This window comes from Microcebus murinus, chromosome 13, assembly GCF_040939455.1.
Source record: "Microcebus murinus isolate Inina chromosome 13, M.murinus_Inina_mat1.0, whole genome shotgun sequence".
In the NCBI taxonomy this organism is placed as follows: Eukaryota; Metazoa; Chordata; class Mammalia; order Primates; family Cheirogaleidae; genus Microcebus; species Microcebus murinus.
In genome coordinates, this window is record NC_134116.1 from 80,504,134 (window position 1) to 80,523,876 (window position 19,743).

The window sequence follows — 19,743 nt, forward strand, 5'->3', positions numbered from 1 at the left end:
ACTTTTACAATTTCTTTTCCTTAGTCATTTGAAAGATATCTGTGTGAGACTATCCATATACCTTATAACTCTTTATGAATCTCTTTATATCTTCAGTGGCCCGTCAGTAGGGGGTGTGATTTTAATGACAGTTGATGCTTTGCAGTTAAAATGCAGTGGTACATTTTGGGAGGGCCATGTACATTGTCCGTTGCTTTCTGCTGGCTCGAATCTCTTCTCAGTTCCCCGCCCAACCTTTTTCCATACGTGGCTATGCACTCGCCTCACCGCATCAGCCGTCGGCCTCCACTCTGCCGGAACTTACTGTATATACCCAAAGTATTTGCTTTCCTTTAGAATTATCAGTGGTCATGTGTTTATGCTTCTTTCTTATTAACTTTATTGAGGTATAATTTACATGCATTACTGCATCTGTCTAAACTGTATACCTTGTTAAGTTGTGAGTTATGTAAACCAGTGAACTACCACCACAGTCAAGATATAGAACGTTTCTATGTCTTGATTCTTGATTGTATGATTCTTTTTTATGCCATTTTTGTGGCAAATTTTTTCAAGAATAGCACTGTCTAATATAACTTTCTGTGTTGACATAAATATTCTGTACCCGTACTTTTCAGTATATAGCCATGGCACTAGCCACATGTGCTTTTGAGCACGTGAAATATGGCTATGTGATTGAGGAACAGTTTTAAATTTTTTAAATTTTAATTAATTTAAATTCAAGTGGCCACATGTTGTTAGTGGCAACTGTATTGGATGTGTAGTTTTGGGGAGTAGGTCTAACTTTATACCCTTTTTACTTAATTTTGTGAAATTTAATTGTTTATATAAAACTACAAACTTCAAAAATGTACAAGTTTGAATTATTACATTTTTTAAGTCATGGTATTGTTTTATATAGTGAGATGTTTTCTTGAAAGTAATTCCCTAAATAAGAGTCCATTTAAAATTTTTGAGGTGAAAATTATTGGAAAGCTACTTTTTACTTATACTGCTCTTTATGGTTTCAGCGTTCTCTCTATTGGTACGCAGGCATGGTCTCCATTTCTGATGATGTGCTTTGCTTTTGACATGCTGATGCGTTGGGATGCCTGCATTAGATGGATAGTGGTGGATTTGTCATTTACGTGGGTTCTGTTAGTTTTTGCTTTCAGACTAATGGCTGTGTGCACAATCCAATGTGGGCTGTTATTGATGACCCAGGGAAAAAGAATTGGTGGATATAAGATGCTGCAACTAGTGTTGAGAAGGTTTGCAACTGAGGCTGTTTCTTGGAAATATTATCTTATTTAGCCCCTAATGCTCTGAATCAAGTTACTCTTCATATTTTAGATTTTATTTTTTTATTTTTATGTTTTTTAAGACAGAGTCTCACTCTGTTGTCTGGCCTAGAGTACCGTGGCGTCAGCCTAGCTCACAGCAACCTCAAACTCCTGGGCTCAAGCAATCCTACTGCCTCAGCCTCCTGAGTAGCTAGGGCTACAGGCGTGTGCCACCATGCCCGGCTAATTTTTTCTATTTTAGTTGCCTGGCTAATTTCTTTCTATTTTTAGTAGAGACAGGTTCTCACTCTTCCTGAGGCAGGTCTCGAACTCCTGACCTCAAGCGATCCTCCCGTCTTGGCTTCCCTGAGTGCTAGGATTACAGGTGTAAGCCACTACACCTGGCCTATATTTTAGATTTTAGATGTTAAGAACATCTTGTTTTATTTTGACAATCTGCAATAAAGGAGTCCAGCTCATTGTGATAGACAGGATTTAAACTTGAGAAACATTACTGATAACTCTGAGATATATTTATGACTAATGCCTTTCCCTTATTTGTTTGGTTATCATTCCAGCTGGGATTTCAGTATTGAGGTAGAATTTCTGCATTCTGCCCTCACTCCCCACAAGAAGCCTCATGGCACTGGGATACTATAGGCAACGGATCAATAGTCCCTTGCCTCACTCAGGAAGGAGCACGTACTCATTGATTGAGTTCTCTGTTTCTTTTCCCCTTGGGAAATTTGATCCAGCACAAAAAGTAGTCCCACTGCAACCTGGCAATTGGGGATTTTGAGCCACTGAAATAACTGATGTTCTGAGAATGATTGGAACAGGTGTAGCTATTTAGTTAGAGATTTGCTCTATTCATAGTGTGTATACTTTGTGAATAATGGATAGATTTAATATTCTTATGAAATAAAGATTTCTTAAAAGTCAAATGGCCAATAACAGGGCCAAACACTTTTGTAGTAGCAGGGAATCAATAGTGGAAGGCAGCATTTAGTTTCAAGATTGCAGGCTGAATTTATTTTGGTGACCACATTAAAAACATTAAACTTGGAAAAAGTGTTCTTTACATTTATACGGCAAGTTAAGCACACACACTGTGGCCATCCCTGTTTGTCCTTGCTGAGTAGCTTGACACTACCTCATTAGGCAGGTCTAAAAAAATGAGGTTAAGACATTTTTATATGTCTTCCTCTCTTATCTTCCTCTTGGACTGTTAAGAATTTGTGAGAGTGGTTCAAGAATTTCCTTAAGATGTTGTTAGTCAGCCCGGTGCGGTAGCTGATGCCTGTAATCCTAGCACTCTGGGAGGCCAAGGTGGGAGTATCACTTGAGCTTGGGAGTTCTAGACCAGCCTGAGCAAGAGTGAGACCCTATCTTTACTAAAAATAGAAAAAATTAGCCCAGGAACTAAAAACAGAAACAAAAGAGTAGCTGGGTGTAGTGGTGAGCACCTGTAGTCCCCAGTAGCTACTGGGGAGGTCGAAGCTGGAGGATTGCTTGAGCCCAGGAGTTTGAGGTTGCTGTGAGCTAGGCTGATACCACAGCACTCTATCCCGGGCAACAGAGTGAGACTCTGTCTCAGAAAAAAAAAGATAGTCTTGGAGACATGAATAGTAGTAGAAGAGAGTATTAAAATCTCAAGAAAGTAGAATGATAAAAAGATCAGAACATTCATTTAGTATTAGCTAGAAACTTTCTTTATAAAGGTGATTTGATTACATGAAATTTGAAAAGAAAAGAAAATTAACTAATGACTTTCTATAGATGAAGAAGTGTAACTTTTCTTCATACCTTATCTGTAATAGAATGGCGCTCCATCGAGAGCTTCATTGGCCAGAAGCTGCATGTAGCCTGGTTCTCTCCCAGCACTCTCAGAGAGTGTGGGCCTTCCCTGTGCTTGTCTCAGGCGTGCGTTTATGCAGGCTTAGGGGCAGTGTAGTATAGTCGAACGCTGATTTTGGATTCAGATTTGGATTTAAGTCCCACCTCTGCTATTTTCTAGCTACCTAACTTGAACAAATCGTGTAACTTCTCTAGGCATTAATTCACTAATATGTAAAGCAATGTGATGATAGTCATTTCAGGGGCTGCCTTTTCAGCAAGTGTTTGTGCTGTCTCCCCAGTAGCCTCTTCTTTATAGTCTTGGGAAGTGAACTGTAGTAAATCATCGTTTTCTGTCAAACAATATTTTAAGTATTGAAAAGCAAGAGAAGGTATTTATGCTCTTATCCACGAGTGAAAACTAATTATTTGTGTATTTAAAAAAATATAGATAACCAACATACTAGCTTTCCTTTAAATGCTTTAAGGACTATTGTATGGGATAGTTTTGGTTTTCTACAGATAGTTTTATGGAAAGATTATATCTAATTCATATAAAAATTTTTTGAAGGAGAGGATAATTTTTAGATATACAGTCTTCCATGTATCATGATATATTCTTAGTGTAATCATGCTTGCGTGATTATTAAATAGTGTCATTTCATTCCTGTCTTTGTGGGCAGGTAAAATGTTTTTCTTCCATGATTATGAAGGTTACCGTGGTTATTTTATCTCAGTTTGTTTAGTATCAGACCTGCTCTCAATACTAATTTGAGAGGGATATGGAAACTCTCCTTCCTAGGAAAGTAGTTAAATTTTTAATTTTAAGCTAATATTTAAGCTAAACTTCTAATCTTCTTCATGTTTGTCTTATTTCCTTTGAAAAATGGTAGGCTTAGGTTAAATCACGGTTAAAGCTGTTTAATTTAGTATTTAAGCTTCCTTTCCTCCTCTTTGCCATTCTAGAGAGAAGTGGGTGAGAAATTCACTTGTCTACAGCAGCCCTGCCCCTGGATGTGATAGCCAAGTTAATCTCTCTTATCACAAGTCTCATTGATGTTTGCTTAGAAGAGCAGCTGGAAGTCTGCTTTATGTATGGCAACCTTTCATAAAGTTTATTCTTGGTAATAAAGCCCCTGGGGTAAGAGCCAGGCTATTATAAGAGACAATCCTCTCTCTGAACAAGAGTATTTTATTTTGTCAGCTGGAATTAGTGTTTGAGTATCTTGTGCTTGTGACAGTAAGCTGGTGAGTAAGGCAAAGTTATCTCTGAAGGGCATTTTTTCACTAGCTTGAAATTAATGGCTTTTACTGGAAATGAAAATGCTGCTGTAAAACTTAATGTGAAGGCAGTTACTTAAATTGTTAACCAGTGAATTAACTTGTGAATTTCCAGTGCTTCAGTGAGAAAATGAGACAAATGCATTGTCTCATTTTGTTTTATGTATTTCTTGTTGAAATTTATAAACAGCTAAAGAAAATTGGGAACACATCATGTATTTATTTTTCACTTATCCTTTTGTTAACATAGTGCTGGGCATAGAAGTTAAGCATTGATTCATTGATCTAAGTAATGTTTACTAAGCATCTACTGTAGTACTTTAGTGATGGCTCTTTTTTTAAGCGATAAGGAAATAGGACCAAAAAGCCAAAATAGGTGATTTGTTATTTTTTATGATAATAAAAAAATACTGTTGCTACTTTACCTTGTCTTACCAAAACCTGCTACATTTAGATAGTACTTTTACATGTATTATCTAATTTAAACTTTAGGGAGTCCTGTAAATTAGGTCCGTTTTATAGATGAGAAAGCTGAGGCCAAGATCAATGCAGGGCTTTGCCCAAAGTTATCTGAAGTAGGAAATCTTGGACTGTTAGAACCCAGATTTTCTAACTGGTTCAAACAATAGGATTCTTGTACTGGACTCCTTCCTAAAAGAATCCTGCAGAGTGTTTTTTTTAATAATTTATTTTAGATATAATTTTAATAAATTTTGTTATTTGATTTCTAACTTGTTGGCAAATGAAAATAGTCCATTTAGAACTACCTGCTAGTGGTAGTCAAATGGCCAGCAGCAGTATCTGGTAGACAACAACAGAGGGTGACTGTGAAAAGCTGTGAAGGGAACACAAATCAGCAAGCATTGGGATCTGGCACTGATGTTGCCAAAGGGTCTTATGTTTTAGTAACTTCCCAGTAATCACTTCATTATAACATCATATAATAATTGCCATAGAAATAATTATTTTAGAAATACGTACAAGAAGTTTCATTAGAATACTTGCTGCATTTAGAAAATTAACAGATATTAACTTAATTCTTTATTATCTTGGATAAATGAAGCATTGTTGTGTTAACCTTTTAGAAGTCTGAGATTTGTAGTATTGTGGTATTTTATACCGGTCAAATCCCTGTTAACTTTAGTATGACAAACTCACATACTGCTTATCAGTCAGTCAGTCAACTTTGATCTGATTTCACTGAAATTATTTACAACAGCTTTTGTTTCTAACTCTGTTAAGTATCAGAGCCATTGTCTCTAACAGGGAATAATAGCTAGCCCAACTCTCACAAAGACCAGAGAGGCAGTGCTTGAAGGTAGTGGTCAGTGGAAGGAGAGCTAAGAGGTAATGCACTAGGGGTGGCCGTTGAGACCTAAAAGTCTGAAGCAAGCTCATAGAACCTTCTACAAGGGAAGAATCTTTCCAAGACAGATTTGATGCCCTCCCCACCTTCTCTGTCCTGAGAAGGAGCTGTCCTCTGTTCTCCCTTGGGAGTTTATTTTTGGCTTGCTTCCCTAGCTGTCTTCATTTTAAAGGGATTTAATTGATAATTAGATACTGAAAATGAGTAAACATATTTGGAAATGAGTGGTAGACATTTTATAATATGTTTAGTTCCCTTATGAATAGGGAGAAATAATTTGTTGATATGTGTGGAAGTACTTTGCTCTCTTAATGTATAATCAATGCTTAATTATTCATCATTCTCCAGTAATCACTTTTTATTTGGTATCTTCGAGCCAGACCAGTATAATATAATCAATGTTTCTGATACTAATCTCATATCCTTACAGGACTTCCAAATTAAGGAGAGATTAAACTGATACCTTTTAAGGATGATAGTACATTACTGAATTTTAGTTCTTTGAAAGCTGATAATTTTAGGCATGGTTAAAACCAGAATATTTTATTTCTGGTAAAAATATATAACCATGATGTATGATAATTTATTTTTATGTATTAAGTGGTATATTTGAATAGAACACACTTGTTTTTAAAGATTTCTTTTTATTTCATAGGTACAAAGTAGAAAAGTAGAATATAATACAATACATATGGATTGATAGCAGGGGTATATACAGAATATATATCTAGGCATTAAAAATTAGAAAGCTGTAAATAACTGTTACAATAATAACCCCTGGATGGTAGGATTGTAGACAGTCTTATTTTCCTATGCTTTTCTATACTTTCTAGTTTTTCTCAAATGAAGGTATATTATTTTTACAGGATAAAGAAATTATTTAAGAATAAAAGATTCTTTTATGGTCAGGGAGCTAAGTCTGTAATAATGCATTTTGTTCTTAATTCTTATCTATTAAGAATGTGCTTGCCTTTATGGGTGAATTTGTATTTCATTAATGTGAAAGTTTGCTGTTTTGGAGGGATACATTTATTACTACAACTTAAAAGCAATTTCGTGTGACTGGGTCTCCGTGTTTGTCTGATGAAGTTTATAGATAAAGAAGACTTAAAAATCCTTCATTTTTCTGAGCAGGAGTAGCCTCAGCAAGGCTGTCCCCTTTCATTTCTGTGCCTCTTTCCTTCGCTCATTTGTGTCACATCTTAACCATAAATATATGTATGCAATCTTGGGAAATGTTTATTTCAGATGAAATTAAAACTGTATGTAAGTGCATTTTTAAAATAATTGATTAAAGATGTGTTACTGAAATTTTGAATATGGTCATGGTTTTAAAATATGGCATTTTGTGGTGAATGCACTAAAATCTGGCAAATTATAAATTACTTATGGAAAATTATTGTAGATTATTTGTAAGAATGATAGCAGTTTGTGTTTAATTAGCACCTCTGGGTTCTTTTTAGTTTGCAGGTTTTTGTATAAGTTGTGCATGAATTCTTTTTTTTTTTTAATTCTGTTTTCAATAGATTGATTATCTTGTCTGAGATTCTGCAATTTCCTTATTTTAGTAAAACAAATTTTCTCAAACATTTAGGTACCTGTTTATAATGTTTTGTTGGCTGACGTCCAATTTAGAAAAGATAAGTGAAAAGCCAAGGCTAAGACTTGTAAAAATTGTTTTCAGAATTCTAAGACCTTGGAATTCATCTTGTTAGATCATTGTGAGTTAACTTTTTCCTCTGAATTTCATTAATTTGATTTAATACCTACTTTTCCCATCTTGATGTTGTTTCAGTATGTCTGTGAAGTGTTGATTACTGATACTTAAATCATTAGTCACCATTCTAAAGGAAAGCCACTTTTAAGAACTATGATTTTGTTAACTAAAAAATAAAGGGATTGTACTTGCTGAGTTTCTAAGATCCCTTTAAACAGTAAAATGACAGGAGCATGTGATAAACTGTTTTTTCTCTGAGTGCCTGCTTTCTCAGAGCATGTTCCTTCCTCTCCATGTGCCTGGAGCCATACAAAGGCAGTTAAACAGACACACATTTTTTGAAGATTTAGGGAGGAGTGGACATTTTTATGTTAAAGCAAATGTACATTTTGGAGTAAAATTACAAAGTGTGTATATGTAAGCTAAACCAGGAGCATTCAGAAAACTTTTGTCCTTGTAGCAGACATATTCCATTGATATGCAACAGAATTTTCATTTACTTTCTGTTGTGAAAAGTCTGGGAAGCAGCGTTAATGTATGGAGTAGTTTGTCTCCCATAAATATCAGCCATACAGTCATGCTTATTTTAGTTGAGATTAAGAGGCAAGTAGGAATTTAATTCTTTTTTTTTTTTTTTAACTTTTCTTAAAGGAAAATTTCAGACATATGTAATCACAGACACATAGTATATTGGTCACCGACAGAACCATCACTGTCACCTTCAACAGATATCTCATGCCAATCTTTAGGAATTTAATTTTATGTATATTTGCTAAGATTTGCCAAGATAAGCATCTGTAAGGTCAAGGTACTGACATCAGAAGCATTTCTGAACAAAGATGTTGCAGTTGGTGGGTGGGTATGACTGTGCTCAGCTGTTGTATAAGCTTGCATAAATAGTATCATCTTGACTTTAATCTTTCGGTTGTTCAGAGGTAGTGTGCATATTTCTGTGTAACTCCTGGAAACGTGCCAAAATAATTTGTATCCTCTCTTCATCCTTGGTACCTTGAGTCTAAATAGTCTGTGAATAAAATCAATGAGTTGACAGTAGGAGCTTGTTGGATAGAAACAATGAGAAGGAATATCTTCATATTTTATTTAAAAAACCTTTGGGTACTACCTGGTTAATATTTTGGAGACTGCAAAATCTGTTTCACTTTTCATCTGTTTGGGAATGCATTTCACAAACATCAGAGTCAGACAGACCTAGGTTCAAATCTTAGCTGTCTTTCAGTAATAACTTACCCTCTCCAAGTCTGTTCTCTCAAGTGTAAAATGGTGACATGGATTGTTGTGTGAATTAAATGAAATAATACATTCAGTGCTTATTATTTTAAAATATCATTTGAATTCTACGATTAAACAAGAGGAGTATGTCCTGAGTTCAAGTTTCAGATAGATTTGTATTGCTGTAATCAAGGACATATAGAAAGGAGAGCCAATCTTTATCTTGTCATTTCTAATTTTCTGACTGGTAGTTATAAGATCTAAAAATATAATGAATGAGATATCTAAAGATAGAAAATGTTCCTTATGTTTGAACAAATGTATTGAAACAAAGCACTGAAAAAATAATGTCTCACAATCATTTCTTATCAAATAATTACAGCAAACTCTGGCCTGTTCTATTCTAACTGCACTATTAAGTGAATTTTCAAGTTCAAGTAAAACTAGCAACATTGGATTGAGTATGGAATTCCATGGTAACTGCAAAAGAGTTTTTCAGGTATTGGCATTTTTGTTCTTGTGTTTTAATTATTGTATCATTCACTTTTTATTCAATCTGTTCCTAATGGGTGAGAACAGTTATTTTAGGTAGTTGAGGATTCATTTTGTGATTTCAGAGGATGTAGTAAAGTGATAGGTTTGGTGAACATAGTGGACAGTTTAAAATTACTTAATTCTAGTCTTAAAACAAAAGAGGAGTGCTACCATAAAGATCCTTATTTATTATTTATTTCTTATTATTTATTATTTATTCCTTAATTGTGTTTAGATATAACTAATTCAATTGATGGGACTCTGCTGGCCTTAAAAATAGGACTGGAAGAATGCCAAAGAGGGCCGTGTATTTAAAATGTTATTGCAGATGGTGTGGGCTCTTTGTCTCGTCTGTATTGTTTGGCTCCGGAGGAAAGTTATGTGAAGGCATTGGCTTAAATCCTGGGGCTCTGCACCGACTCTCCAGCTCTGCAGTAGTTGTCAAAGGCTCTCTTTTTTGTGGACTAGCATTTGTATCACAGTAAATATTCAAACTGGTGTCACTCGAAAGCATAGTGTGATGTAAATTATGAGTAGAGGCCTAAAAATGGAAGATATTCCTAAGGAAATAGTGTTTTCCGCTGGAAATATTAAGGTTTTTGTTGATTATATCTTATGGGTCTAAAAGGGAATACGCTTTGGGTAAGTTTTCCGTACAAAAACATTTGTGATTTATTGACTATAGGAAGAAGACCTTCGTCAGATCTTCATGTTAACTGTTGAAGTTCTGCAGGAGTTTAGCAGGCGGGAAAACCTGAATGCACAGATGTCTTCAGTATTTCAGCGTTACCTTGCACTCGCCAATCAAGTCTTGAGCTGGAACTTTCTTCCTCCAAATTATATCCTTTTAACAAGTGAATAGTTTATTTGTCATAATTTTCATTAAGATGACTTAATTATGGCTGAAAGTGTTTTTTATCTCCGCAGGTTTTATAATACACAATGTTGAAAGAAAATAAGAATTTTTAAAAAAAGAAATAGAATTTAATTTCTTTTATTTTATAATGCCACAATATAGTAGACTAATTAAAAGATTTCAGATTCCATTTACTGCATTGTGGAAGAAATTTGAATTATATGGAACCATTCAATGGATAATGGGGCCACTGCTAACTTAGGAATAGCAGTGTTCCTTGAGAAGGAAAAGGAAAAAGGTGGAAACTACATTTTTATTAAGAAACTGTAAATCATTTTCTTCTTGGACATATAATTACATTGGATTTTTTCCACTTATATTCCTTAAAGCTAGTTCGGCATACTCTAATCTTTATGGTCGGCAGTATTGTTCAAATGTATTTAATAAGCTAGTAATATGTTTATTCTTCAAAGGCCTTTACCAGTATAAAGAGATGAAAATTTCATTTTTAGGAAATTATTAATGCGAAGTAAGTTTGAATGGGTATATTATAGACACATATGTCTGCTTTTTTTTATCAGTTACTAAATTGGAGAAATTTGTAGCTTAGAAAGCAGTTTCTTGAAGATTATGGTTTACTTTCCAAGAGCGTTGCTGTCTTTTTTTTCTTTTCCCTTTTTCTGCTCAGACCTTGCAGGGATGACAGTAGTAGCCCCTAACCAACTTCTTTGTTGCATAGTTAAGTCAGGCAGACCCGCACTTATGCATATTATCTAACTTTTCCGAATCTCAATTTTTCCAAATGTAAAATGGGGATACGGATTGTTGTGTGAATTAAATGAAACAATACATTTAAAACCCCAGTTTTAGATTGTTTTAAATTTAAAACAATACATTTAAAACACTTTGTAATAACTGCTATTTATGGAGCTCTTAATAGCCTCCTTGAATAAAGTAGTTCATCATATAGCTAGCCATCTGTGTCATACTCTTCTTTCTTGATCTGATACCCTCCTGTATGGTATAGGAAATGTAACATATTCTAGATATCTTTAATCTGGGGGCTCTACTTTCTATTTAGGAGAAAAAGACTAATGATAAGCAAATAGGAAATAGATATTGAGCCATATCAGAGATTTACGGTAAGATACATCTTTATTCCTACATTTACATACATAGATGTTTATTAATTGTGGCTGATAAATTGTGCGATTTAAAAGGGTGTGGTGGGTTGCAGCTTTTCCTTCTATTTTCAACTAATTGCATTCATGCAGTAGAAAATTAACTGTAGAAGGATAAAGAGGATAAAGTGAGTCTGGCTCCCCAAAGCACAAATTCTCTGGTTTTCTTTCCCAAGGGTAGTCACAGTAAGCTGCTGCTCTATGGGTGAAGCTACAGTGAGGTTAATCACTTTTTCCTTTTTTTCCTTTTCTATAATCATCTTTTTCCTAATTAACCACCTTTATGTCTTCAATATATTAATTTAGTTATTCTTGGTTGTAAAGAGGTACATATTTTCTTAGGTTCGCTTTTTAAAAAATTTCTCCTGTGAGTGTTGCAATATTATTTTTGCTCCAGTTTGTTTGTTTATTATTTTTTTTAAGATAGTAAGGCAGAAAGATAGTAAGGCAGATTTATACAAGGGGCCCATGGCAATAGTGACCACTGCAATGGGATCTTACAGTGAAGGAGACAGACTGGACTAACTCCCTGCTCCAGTTTTTTTAGTTAAAAAAAAAAATACGGGGGGGCGGGTATATACATACATAATGAGTGAGATGTGCACCATCTGGGGGATGGTCATGATGGAGACTCAGACTTTTGGGGGGAGAGGGGAAATAGGCATTTATTGAAACCTTAAAATCTGTACCCCCATCATATGCCGAAATAAAAAAAAAATACGTTGAAAAGCCTTGAGAGATTTTAAAGTATCAGGCCATATGGAGCTATCAAAACATTAATTATATATGTAGGGAAAATCAATAAAAGTTACACTGAATATATTGTATCCAATTTTGAAGTTTCTGTTTTAGGGGAAAATACAGTTGGCGGAGAGTGACTATTTCACAGAGAAGCAGCTCTCTGGGCGTTTGCAAACAAAATTTGTCTGAAAGATACACACACATAAAATATTTTATAAAGTATTTAGATAAAGCTTTGGAAACCTGTCATCTGAAAATGATAAGCACTACTGTGGTGTTGTCAAAGGAAATAATCCCTTGTTTAAAGAAAGTATATTTTGGTCTTGACTTGAGGCTATTCTACTTCATGGCTTAAAAGTGAGTTCTTTTGTGACGATAGACGTTTGTATAGTGCCATTTGCTGGCTCACTGAACTACACCTAAATATTTCTTCCTTTGAGTGCATCAGCTTTAAGTGTAGGAGAAAGAACTTGGCAGTGGAATTAAACTAGACTACAGTTTTAGCACTAGTTAGGGAAACCATTTTCAAGGAACTCAATTCTCACTAATTTCTAATTTTGGCAATTATCTGAATATCTACCATTCAATCAGTAGGGAGAGAATTGAGTAATTATTCAGCTTTATACCAGGGAGAGGATCTAATAATAAAATTTAACTTAGTCAAAATGTGTTGAGTTGGTGGCTTCTTTTTTTTGTTTGTTTTAAGGCTGATCAAGTGAAGCAGTGGGAGTGGAGAAAGAAGAGTCGGTGGCATCTTAAAAGATGATTTACCTTGAGGATAGACAAATGAATAACAAGACCATGTAAAATGCGTTTATATCTTTTGTGTCTAATATATTTGATAATTTAGAATGGTATCATGTTAGATTAGGCTGTGTTAAACTGTCAGTAATTCCCATTCATAATTTTTTATAATCTGCTTTCTTTTTTATATCTTTTTAGTGCAATTTCAGACAAAGATATACTGAAAGAATAGCTCAGAGAACTCTCATATGCCCTTTGCCAATCGTTAATATTTTCCCCATTTATTTTCTCTCTCTCCCCACATGCATGTACAAGAACACATACATGTACATGTATTTATATATGTGTATATTTAGACTCATTTCTTTTCCTTGGAATCCTTTGGAAGTAGTCGTAGAAATTATACCTCTTTACCTCTGAGTACTTCATTTCATATTTTCCTAAGATCAAGAATTTTGAATTCACACTGTGGTTCTTATAAGAGATTGTCTTGCAAAACCATAGTATGATTTTGAAAATCAAGAAATTTAATATTGATACAATATTATCATCTAATCTACAATCTATCTTCAAATTTTGGCAGTTGTCTCAGTAATATCCTTAGTAATTCTGTCCCCTTCTCAAAATCCAGGAAACAAAACATTGTTATTGGCCGGGTGTGGTGACTCACGCCTGTAATCCTAGCTCTGTGGGAGGCCGAGGCGGGCGGATTGCTCGAGGTCAGGAGTTCGAAAACAGCCTCAGCAAGAGCGAGACCCCATCTCTACCATAAATAGAAAGAAATTAACTGATATATATAGAAAAAATTAGCCAGGCATGGTGGCGCATGCCTGTAGTCCCAGCTTCTCGGGAGGCTGAGGCAAGAGGATTGCTTGAGCCCAGGAGTTTGAGGTTCCTGTGAGCTAGACTGATGCCACGGCACTCACTCTAGCCTGGACAACAAAACGAGACTGTCTCAAACAAAACAAAACAAAAAGCATTGTTATTAGTTATTATATCGTCTAAATCTTTTTTGATCTAGAATAGAAAATCATAATGAAGAGAAAATATTCTTCATTAAGTGGAAGTGAATCAACATAAAGGGTGTCATCTTCATTGTTTTCACATTGTCTAGGCAGAGGAGGAGGAGGAAGAAGAGAGTTGGTCTTGCTGTCTTAGGGATAGCAGAGGTGGAAGAGGTGAGGAAGTGGGAAGGGGAGGCAGAGTCTGGCACACTTAGTGTAACTTTTATTGAAAAAAATCCACATGTAAATGGACCCACATGGTTCAAACCTGTCTTGTTAAAGGATCAACTATCTAGATAATGTACAGAGCATTGGCTATGATAGCCCAAGGGAGTAGGAGTTTGTGCCAGTGGAAGGTTATGTTTTGTACTTTCCCCCTAAGTTCTGGAGAGATGAACCTGTTTATTGCCTGAGGGGAGAAATCAGGATTTAGGAAAGAAAATATGATATTGTAGTACTAGGCCAAGGATATAGACATTGAGATAGCCCAGGGCTTAGTTGAGGTAGTGAGGAAGACAGGAAGGAAGCCCTGTTAGTTAATATGAGTTGCCTGCCTTGATGATCCAAGTTTCTTAGCTTTTGAACAATGATTTGATCAGCTTTGTCTAGGATTGTTCTGAAATGGAGGAAGAAAGTGGTAGAAATCAGTATCTGATGGAATTTTAAAGTATATACATGTAAAGCCATTGTGAAGTATTTTCTTTAATCCTCTCTTTTTTGAGCAATCAGTATTTCCTCCAATTATTGTCTCTCTTTATACCCAGTATTGTGCACTTTAAAAAAGAAAGAAGGCCCAGTGTGATGACTCACACCTGTAATCCTAGCACTTTGGGAGGCCAAGGCAGGAGGATCACTTAAGGGCAGGAGTTCAAAACCAGCCTGAGCAATATAACGAGACCCTGTCTCTACACAAAAATAGAAAAATTACTTGGACATGGTGGTGCGGCCTGTAGTACCAGCTGCTCAGGAGGATTGCTTGACCTGAGGAGTTTGTGGTTGCAGTGAGCTTTGATGATGTCACTGCAATCCAGCCTGGGTGATAGAGTGAGACACTGTCTCAAAAAAAAACCAAAAAACAAAAATGAAAATAGATCAGGACTTCAGGAGGCTGATGCGAGAGGATCCCTGGAGGCCAGGAGTTCAAGACTAGCCTGAGCAAGAGTGAATGAGACCCCATCTCTACAAAAAAAATTGAACTATAAAGTTATTAATCAGTGTTTGAAGTAGTTCACGTATTATCCCTTCCAGGGATATTTCTACTTTATAAGGAAGCTATCCAAAAAAACCAGTATGAAGAATTTTTTACTTTGAGCCATTAGGAGGAAAGGGTATTTGGGGAGCGGTTTCTTCAGTCTTAGGTCATAGTTGACTGTTTATGCTCTACCTACCTGTGTCATATTTTTACAAGTATTTTGTTTAACTTGGTAGTTCTTATATCTGTTCTGTGTCTCCTGTCCCTCTTCTCTTGCTTGTGGTATGCACCTACTCTGCCTATAGTTACACATCTCACTGTGCTACGCTGCAGTTACACGTAAGTGCTATAGGTGGTAGGCCTTTAGAAGGTAGGAGGGGAGAAATGAAACTGTTTTTCTGATGTTGCATTGCAGCTGGTTAGAGAGCAGAGAAAGGAAGATCTGCTAAGTAGTTTGCTGTTGCCTGACCTGTGATGCGACAGTTTTATTTTCTCTTTCTAAACCCACAGATTTTTTTACTTATTATATTACATAGTTTAAATTAGTGCAGGAGCAGGGTGGAATGGATTGAACATTAGAAAAAAGTCTCCCTAATGAGAAACTTGATTTCACACTTCTTAACTCTGAATCGTTCAGTAATTTTAGGGCAAAGGCAGCTTAGGAGCTGAACCTCACATGTCAGTGGCAACATCATTAGGTGCCCCTCACCTTTTGGCTAGTAAATTATGTCATTTATTCAGGTATCAGTTTGGGCAAGTCTGATTTAAATACTTTAAATATAATGTTTCTCACTAGAAAATGATTTGTTTAAAATGATCTAAATACTTGAAAATATTCTTAATTTCACAAACCAGTCTAGATTATTTCAGTTCAGTAAATCTTAACGAATGCCACTGTTTATGAGACACGGACTGTGCTCCGAAGCTGAGAGTTTAATATTGTAGTATTTGGGAAATGATACTGACGGGAAGATGGTAAGGGAGCTGCCTGCCAAATTTACGTGTTTTTCTACCATGTTAGGTTTGAGTGAGATGTGAATCCTCAAGAAATTACAATTGTATAGAGAGTTTTAGTTTATTAATAGCTAAAATGAATTCTTGAAGATTTTCCTATACATTTTAATTTTGACAGTAGGATCTTTTTTTTGGTTAGAAAGCTGCTATTGAGAGAGCATCGTGACCACGTGAGTTTAATCCTTTTGTGGATTAAATAAATTTTGCTTTTGTCATGGGGAGAACTGTACCTCCTACTCTGATTGTTGGTTTTAGCATATTTTGGTGATTGTGCATACCAGGGAAAATTGTGTAAATTTATTTATTTTTTGAGACTGAGTCTCATTCTGTTGCCTAGGCTAGCGTGCCGTGGCGTCAGCCTAGCTCACAGCAATCTCAAACTCCTGGACTCAAGCAATCCTTCTGCCTCAGCCTCCCAAGTAGCTGGGACTGCAGGCATGCGCCACCATGCCCGGCTAATTTTTTCTATATAATTTTAGTTGGCCAATTAATTTCTTTCTATTTTTAGTAGGGATGCTCTCTCGCTCTTGCTCAGGCTGGTCTTGAACTCCTGAGCTCAAGCGATCTACCACGCCCTCCCAGAGTGCTAGGATTATAGGCATAAGCCACTGCACATGGCCAATTGTGTAAATTTATTACCATTCATGCACAGTCAGTGTTGTAAATAGAGTGGTCTGGTAGCATTATCGTGATAATATTAACATATTACGATCAGCCACCAGAGCAGTGTCCAGTTGTCATAAACACCTAAATATGTAGAGTTTAACTGAATAAAAGTAAATGGAAATATAATCTAATTGGGATAAATATACTTGAGGTAGCCTTTTGAATATTTAGTTTCTCTATTTTTTAAATCCACATAGGATGGTAAATATTCTTTACTATGTATCAGTTTTACCGCACAAAGCAGAATATAGTCAGAATTGTCATATACAGAAGACCTTTATTTTTAAAATTTAATTTAATGTTTAACATTTTTTGTAGAGATGGGGGCTCACCATGTTGTCCAGGTTGGGTCTTGCACTCCTAGTCTCAAGCAGTTCTCTTGCCTTGGCTTCCCAAAGTGCTATGATTACAGGTGTGAGCCACTGTGCCCAGCCAAGACCTTTATTAAGTTTTTAAAATATGTCATTTTTAGATTAAGTTAAATAAAAGGTGTACTTGATGCATTGTCGTACCTCTTTTCATTAAAACATCAGTTATTCTTAATTGATAATTCATGTTCAAAAACCTATTTGGCATTGTTAAAGCACATGGACAGAATAAAATTTTAGAAACAAGAAAGCACTATTTTTTCCTTTTTTATAAAAAAGAAAAACATTATTGAGATATAATTCTCATACCATACAAATCATACATTTAAAATGTGCAATTAAGTGTTTTTTGGTTTATTCAGAGAGTTGTACAACCTTCACCACCATCAGTTTTTAGGAAGTATTTGTCATCCCCCAAAAACCTCACAGTCTTTAATAGTCACCCCCTTAGACTCCCCATTCCACACCCATCCATGACAACTACTAAATCTACTCTCTATCTCTATAGATTTGCCTATTCTGGGTATTTTATGTAAATGTAATCATACAATATGGGGTCTCTTTTGTGACTTCTTTCACATGGCATAATATTTTCAAGGTTTGTCCATGTTTGTATCATTTATCAGTGATTTATTCCTTTTTTTGCTGAATAATATTCTATTATGGAGATACCACATTTTATTTATCTGTTCATCTGCTGATCAATTGATGGGCTTCTGAGTTTTTCCTACTTTTTGAAAACAATATTTAATATACATGCATGCCTTCTTTTATTGTGCTTTGCTTCATTGTGTGTGTGTTTTTGTTTTTTATTTTTTAGTAAATTGAAGGTTTGTGGCAACCCTGTGTTGAGCAGGTCTGTTGGCTTCATTTTCCCAACAGCATGTGCTCTCTTTGTGTCTCTGTGTCAGCGTACTTTAGCAATAGTGTATTTTTAAATTAAGGTGTATATATTGTTTTTTAGATGCAATGCTGTTGTACACTTAATATACTACTGTATAGTATAAACATAACTTTTGTATGTACTGGAAAACAAAAAAATTTTTGTGTCTCACTGTATTGCAATGGTCTGGAAACGAACCAGCAGTATATCCGAGGTATTCCTGTAGAGTAATCCTGCGGTGAACACTCACGTACAAGTTTTTGCATGGAAGTATGTTTTCATTTCTCTTGGGTATATACCTAGGAAAGGAACTGCTGGGTCATATAGTAACTCTACATTTATCATTTTAAGTAACTGCCAGACTGTTTTCCACAGCAGATGCACTATTTTACATTAACATTGCAATGTATGAGGATTCCATTTTGTCTACATTTTCAACACTTGTCTTTCTTTTTTGTTTATAGCCATTGCATTGGATATGAATGGTATCTCCTTGTGGTTTTGATATGCATTACCCTAATGGTAAATGCTTTTGAACATCTTTTCATGTGATTATTGGCCATTTGTGTATCTTTGTAGAAATGTGTATTCAAATCGTTTGCCTAATTTCTAACTGGGTTATTTGTCTTTTTTAAATTATTAAGTTGTAAGAGTTTTTTATATATTCTAGATAAAAGTCTTTTAACCGATATTTGATTTTCAAATATTTTCTTCTATTCTGTGGGCTAATTTTTATGATGTCCTTTGAAGCGCAGAAATTTTTAATATTAATGATGTCTAATTTACCTATTTTTGGGGGGGAGAAGGGTTGCTTATGCTTTTGTGTTGTATTTAAGATGGCTTTGCCTAACTCAAGGTCACAAAGATTTCATTCTATATTTTCTTCTAAGAGTTTCATAATTTTAAGCCTTACATTTAAGTCTGTCATCCATTTTTGAGTTAATTTTTGCATATGGTATAAGGTAGGGGTCTAATTTCATTAGTTTGTATGTGAATATCCTGGTTTTCCAACACCATTTATTGAATAGAATATTCTTTTCCCATTGAATTGTCTTGGCCCCCTTGTGGAAAATTACTTGCGTATAAATGTGAGGGTTTATTTCTGGCCTCTCAATTCAATCTAGTGGTCTATAAGTCTGTTCTTATGCCAGTACCACACTGTCTTGATTATTGTAGCTGTGTAGTAAGTTTTGAAATGTGTGTCTTTTAACTTTGTACTTCTATTTCAAGATTGTTTTATCTATTGTGTGTTCTTTTACATTTCCATATGAAATTTAGGATCAGTTTATCAATTTTTACAAAAAAGGAAACTTGGGATTTTGGTGAGATTGTGTCAAATCTGTTGATCACTTTGTGGAGTATTGCTATGTTGACAATATTAAGTTTTCTGATCCATTTATTAGGATCTTTAATTTCTTTCAACACTTGTAGTTTTCAGAGTAGAGGGTTCATACTTTTGTCAAATTTATTCATAAGTATTTTATTTTTAATTCAGTTGTAAATTTTTTAAAATTTCATTTTCATATTTGTTGCTAGTTTATAGAAATAAATACAAATGATTTTTGTGTGTTGATCATACATTCTATAACCTTGATGAACTCATTTATTATCTCAATGGATTGTTTTTTGGATTTTGTATATACATGATCATGCCATTTGCAAACCATTCGTTTTTTAAAGGATCATTATGTAGGTTTCCTATGTGCAAAAGATGATTTGTGAAAATATCTACATACCCAGGTGTGGGTGGTGCAGTGTCCACGGCTCCTGGTATTTGATAAATGTTAAAATCACTCTGTGGCCCATTTAGCTAATTGCTCTGCCCATTGTGCCTGCATCTCGGTCTCTTGAAAGAGACTATTGAAATG

At 35.1% G+C, this 19,743-nt stretch overlaps 1 protein-coding gene across 3 annotated transcripts in view; it reads left to right on the forward strand.

The window, feature by feature from the left end:
* The window catches only part of XPO4 (exportin 4), a 116,574-nt gene that overhangs the window by 42,368 nt on the left and 54,463 nt on the right, over positions 1-19,743 (forward strand). For all 3 annotated transcript variants that reach the window (XM_076009559.1, XM_076009560.1, XM_076009561.1), the window contains exons 5-6: positions 9,075-9,191; positions 9,912-10,065. In XM_076009559.1, the coding sequence (XP_075865674.1) occupies positions 9,075-9,191; positions 9,912-10,065 (271 nt within the window). The remainder of the gene's footprint in view (positions 1-9,074; positions 9,192-9,911; positions 10,066-19,743) is intronic.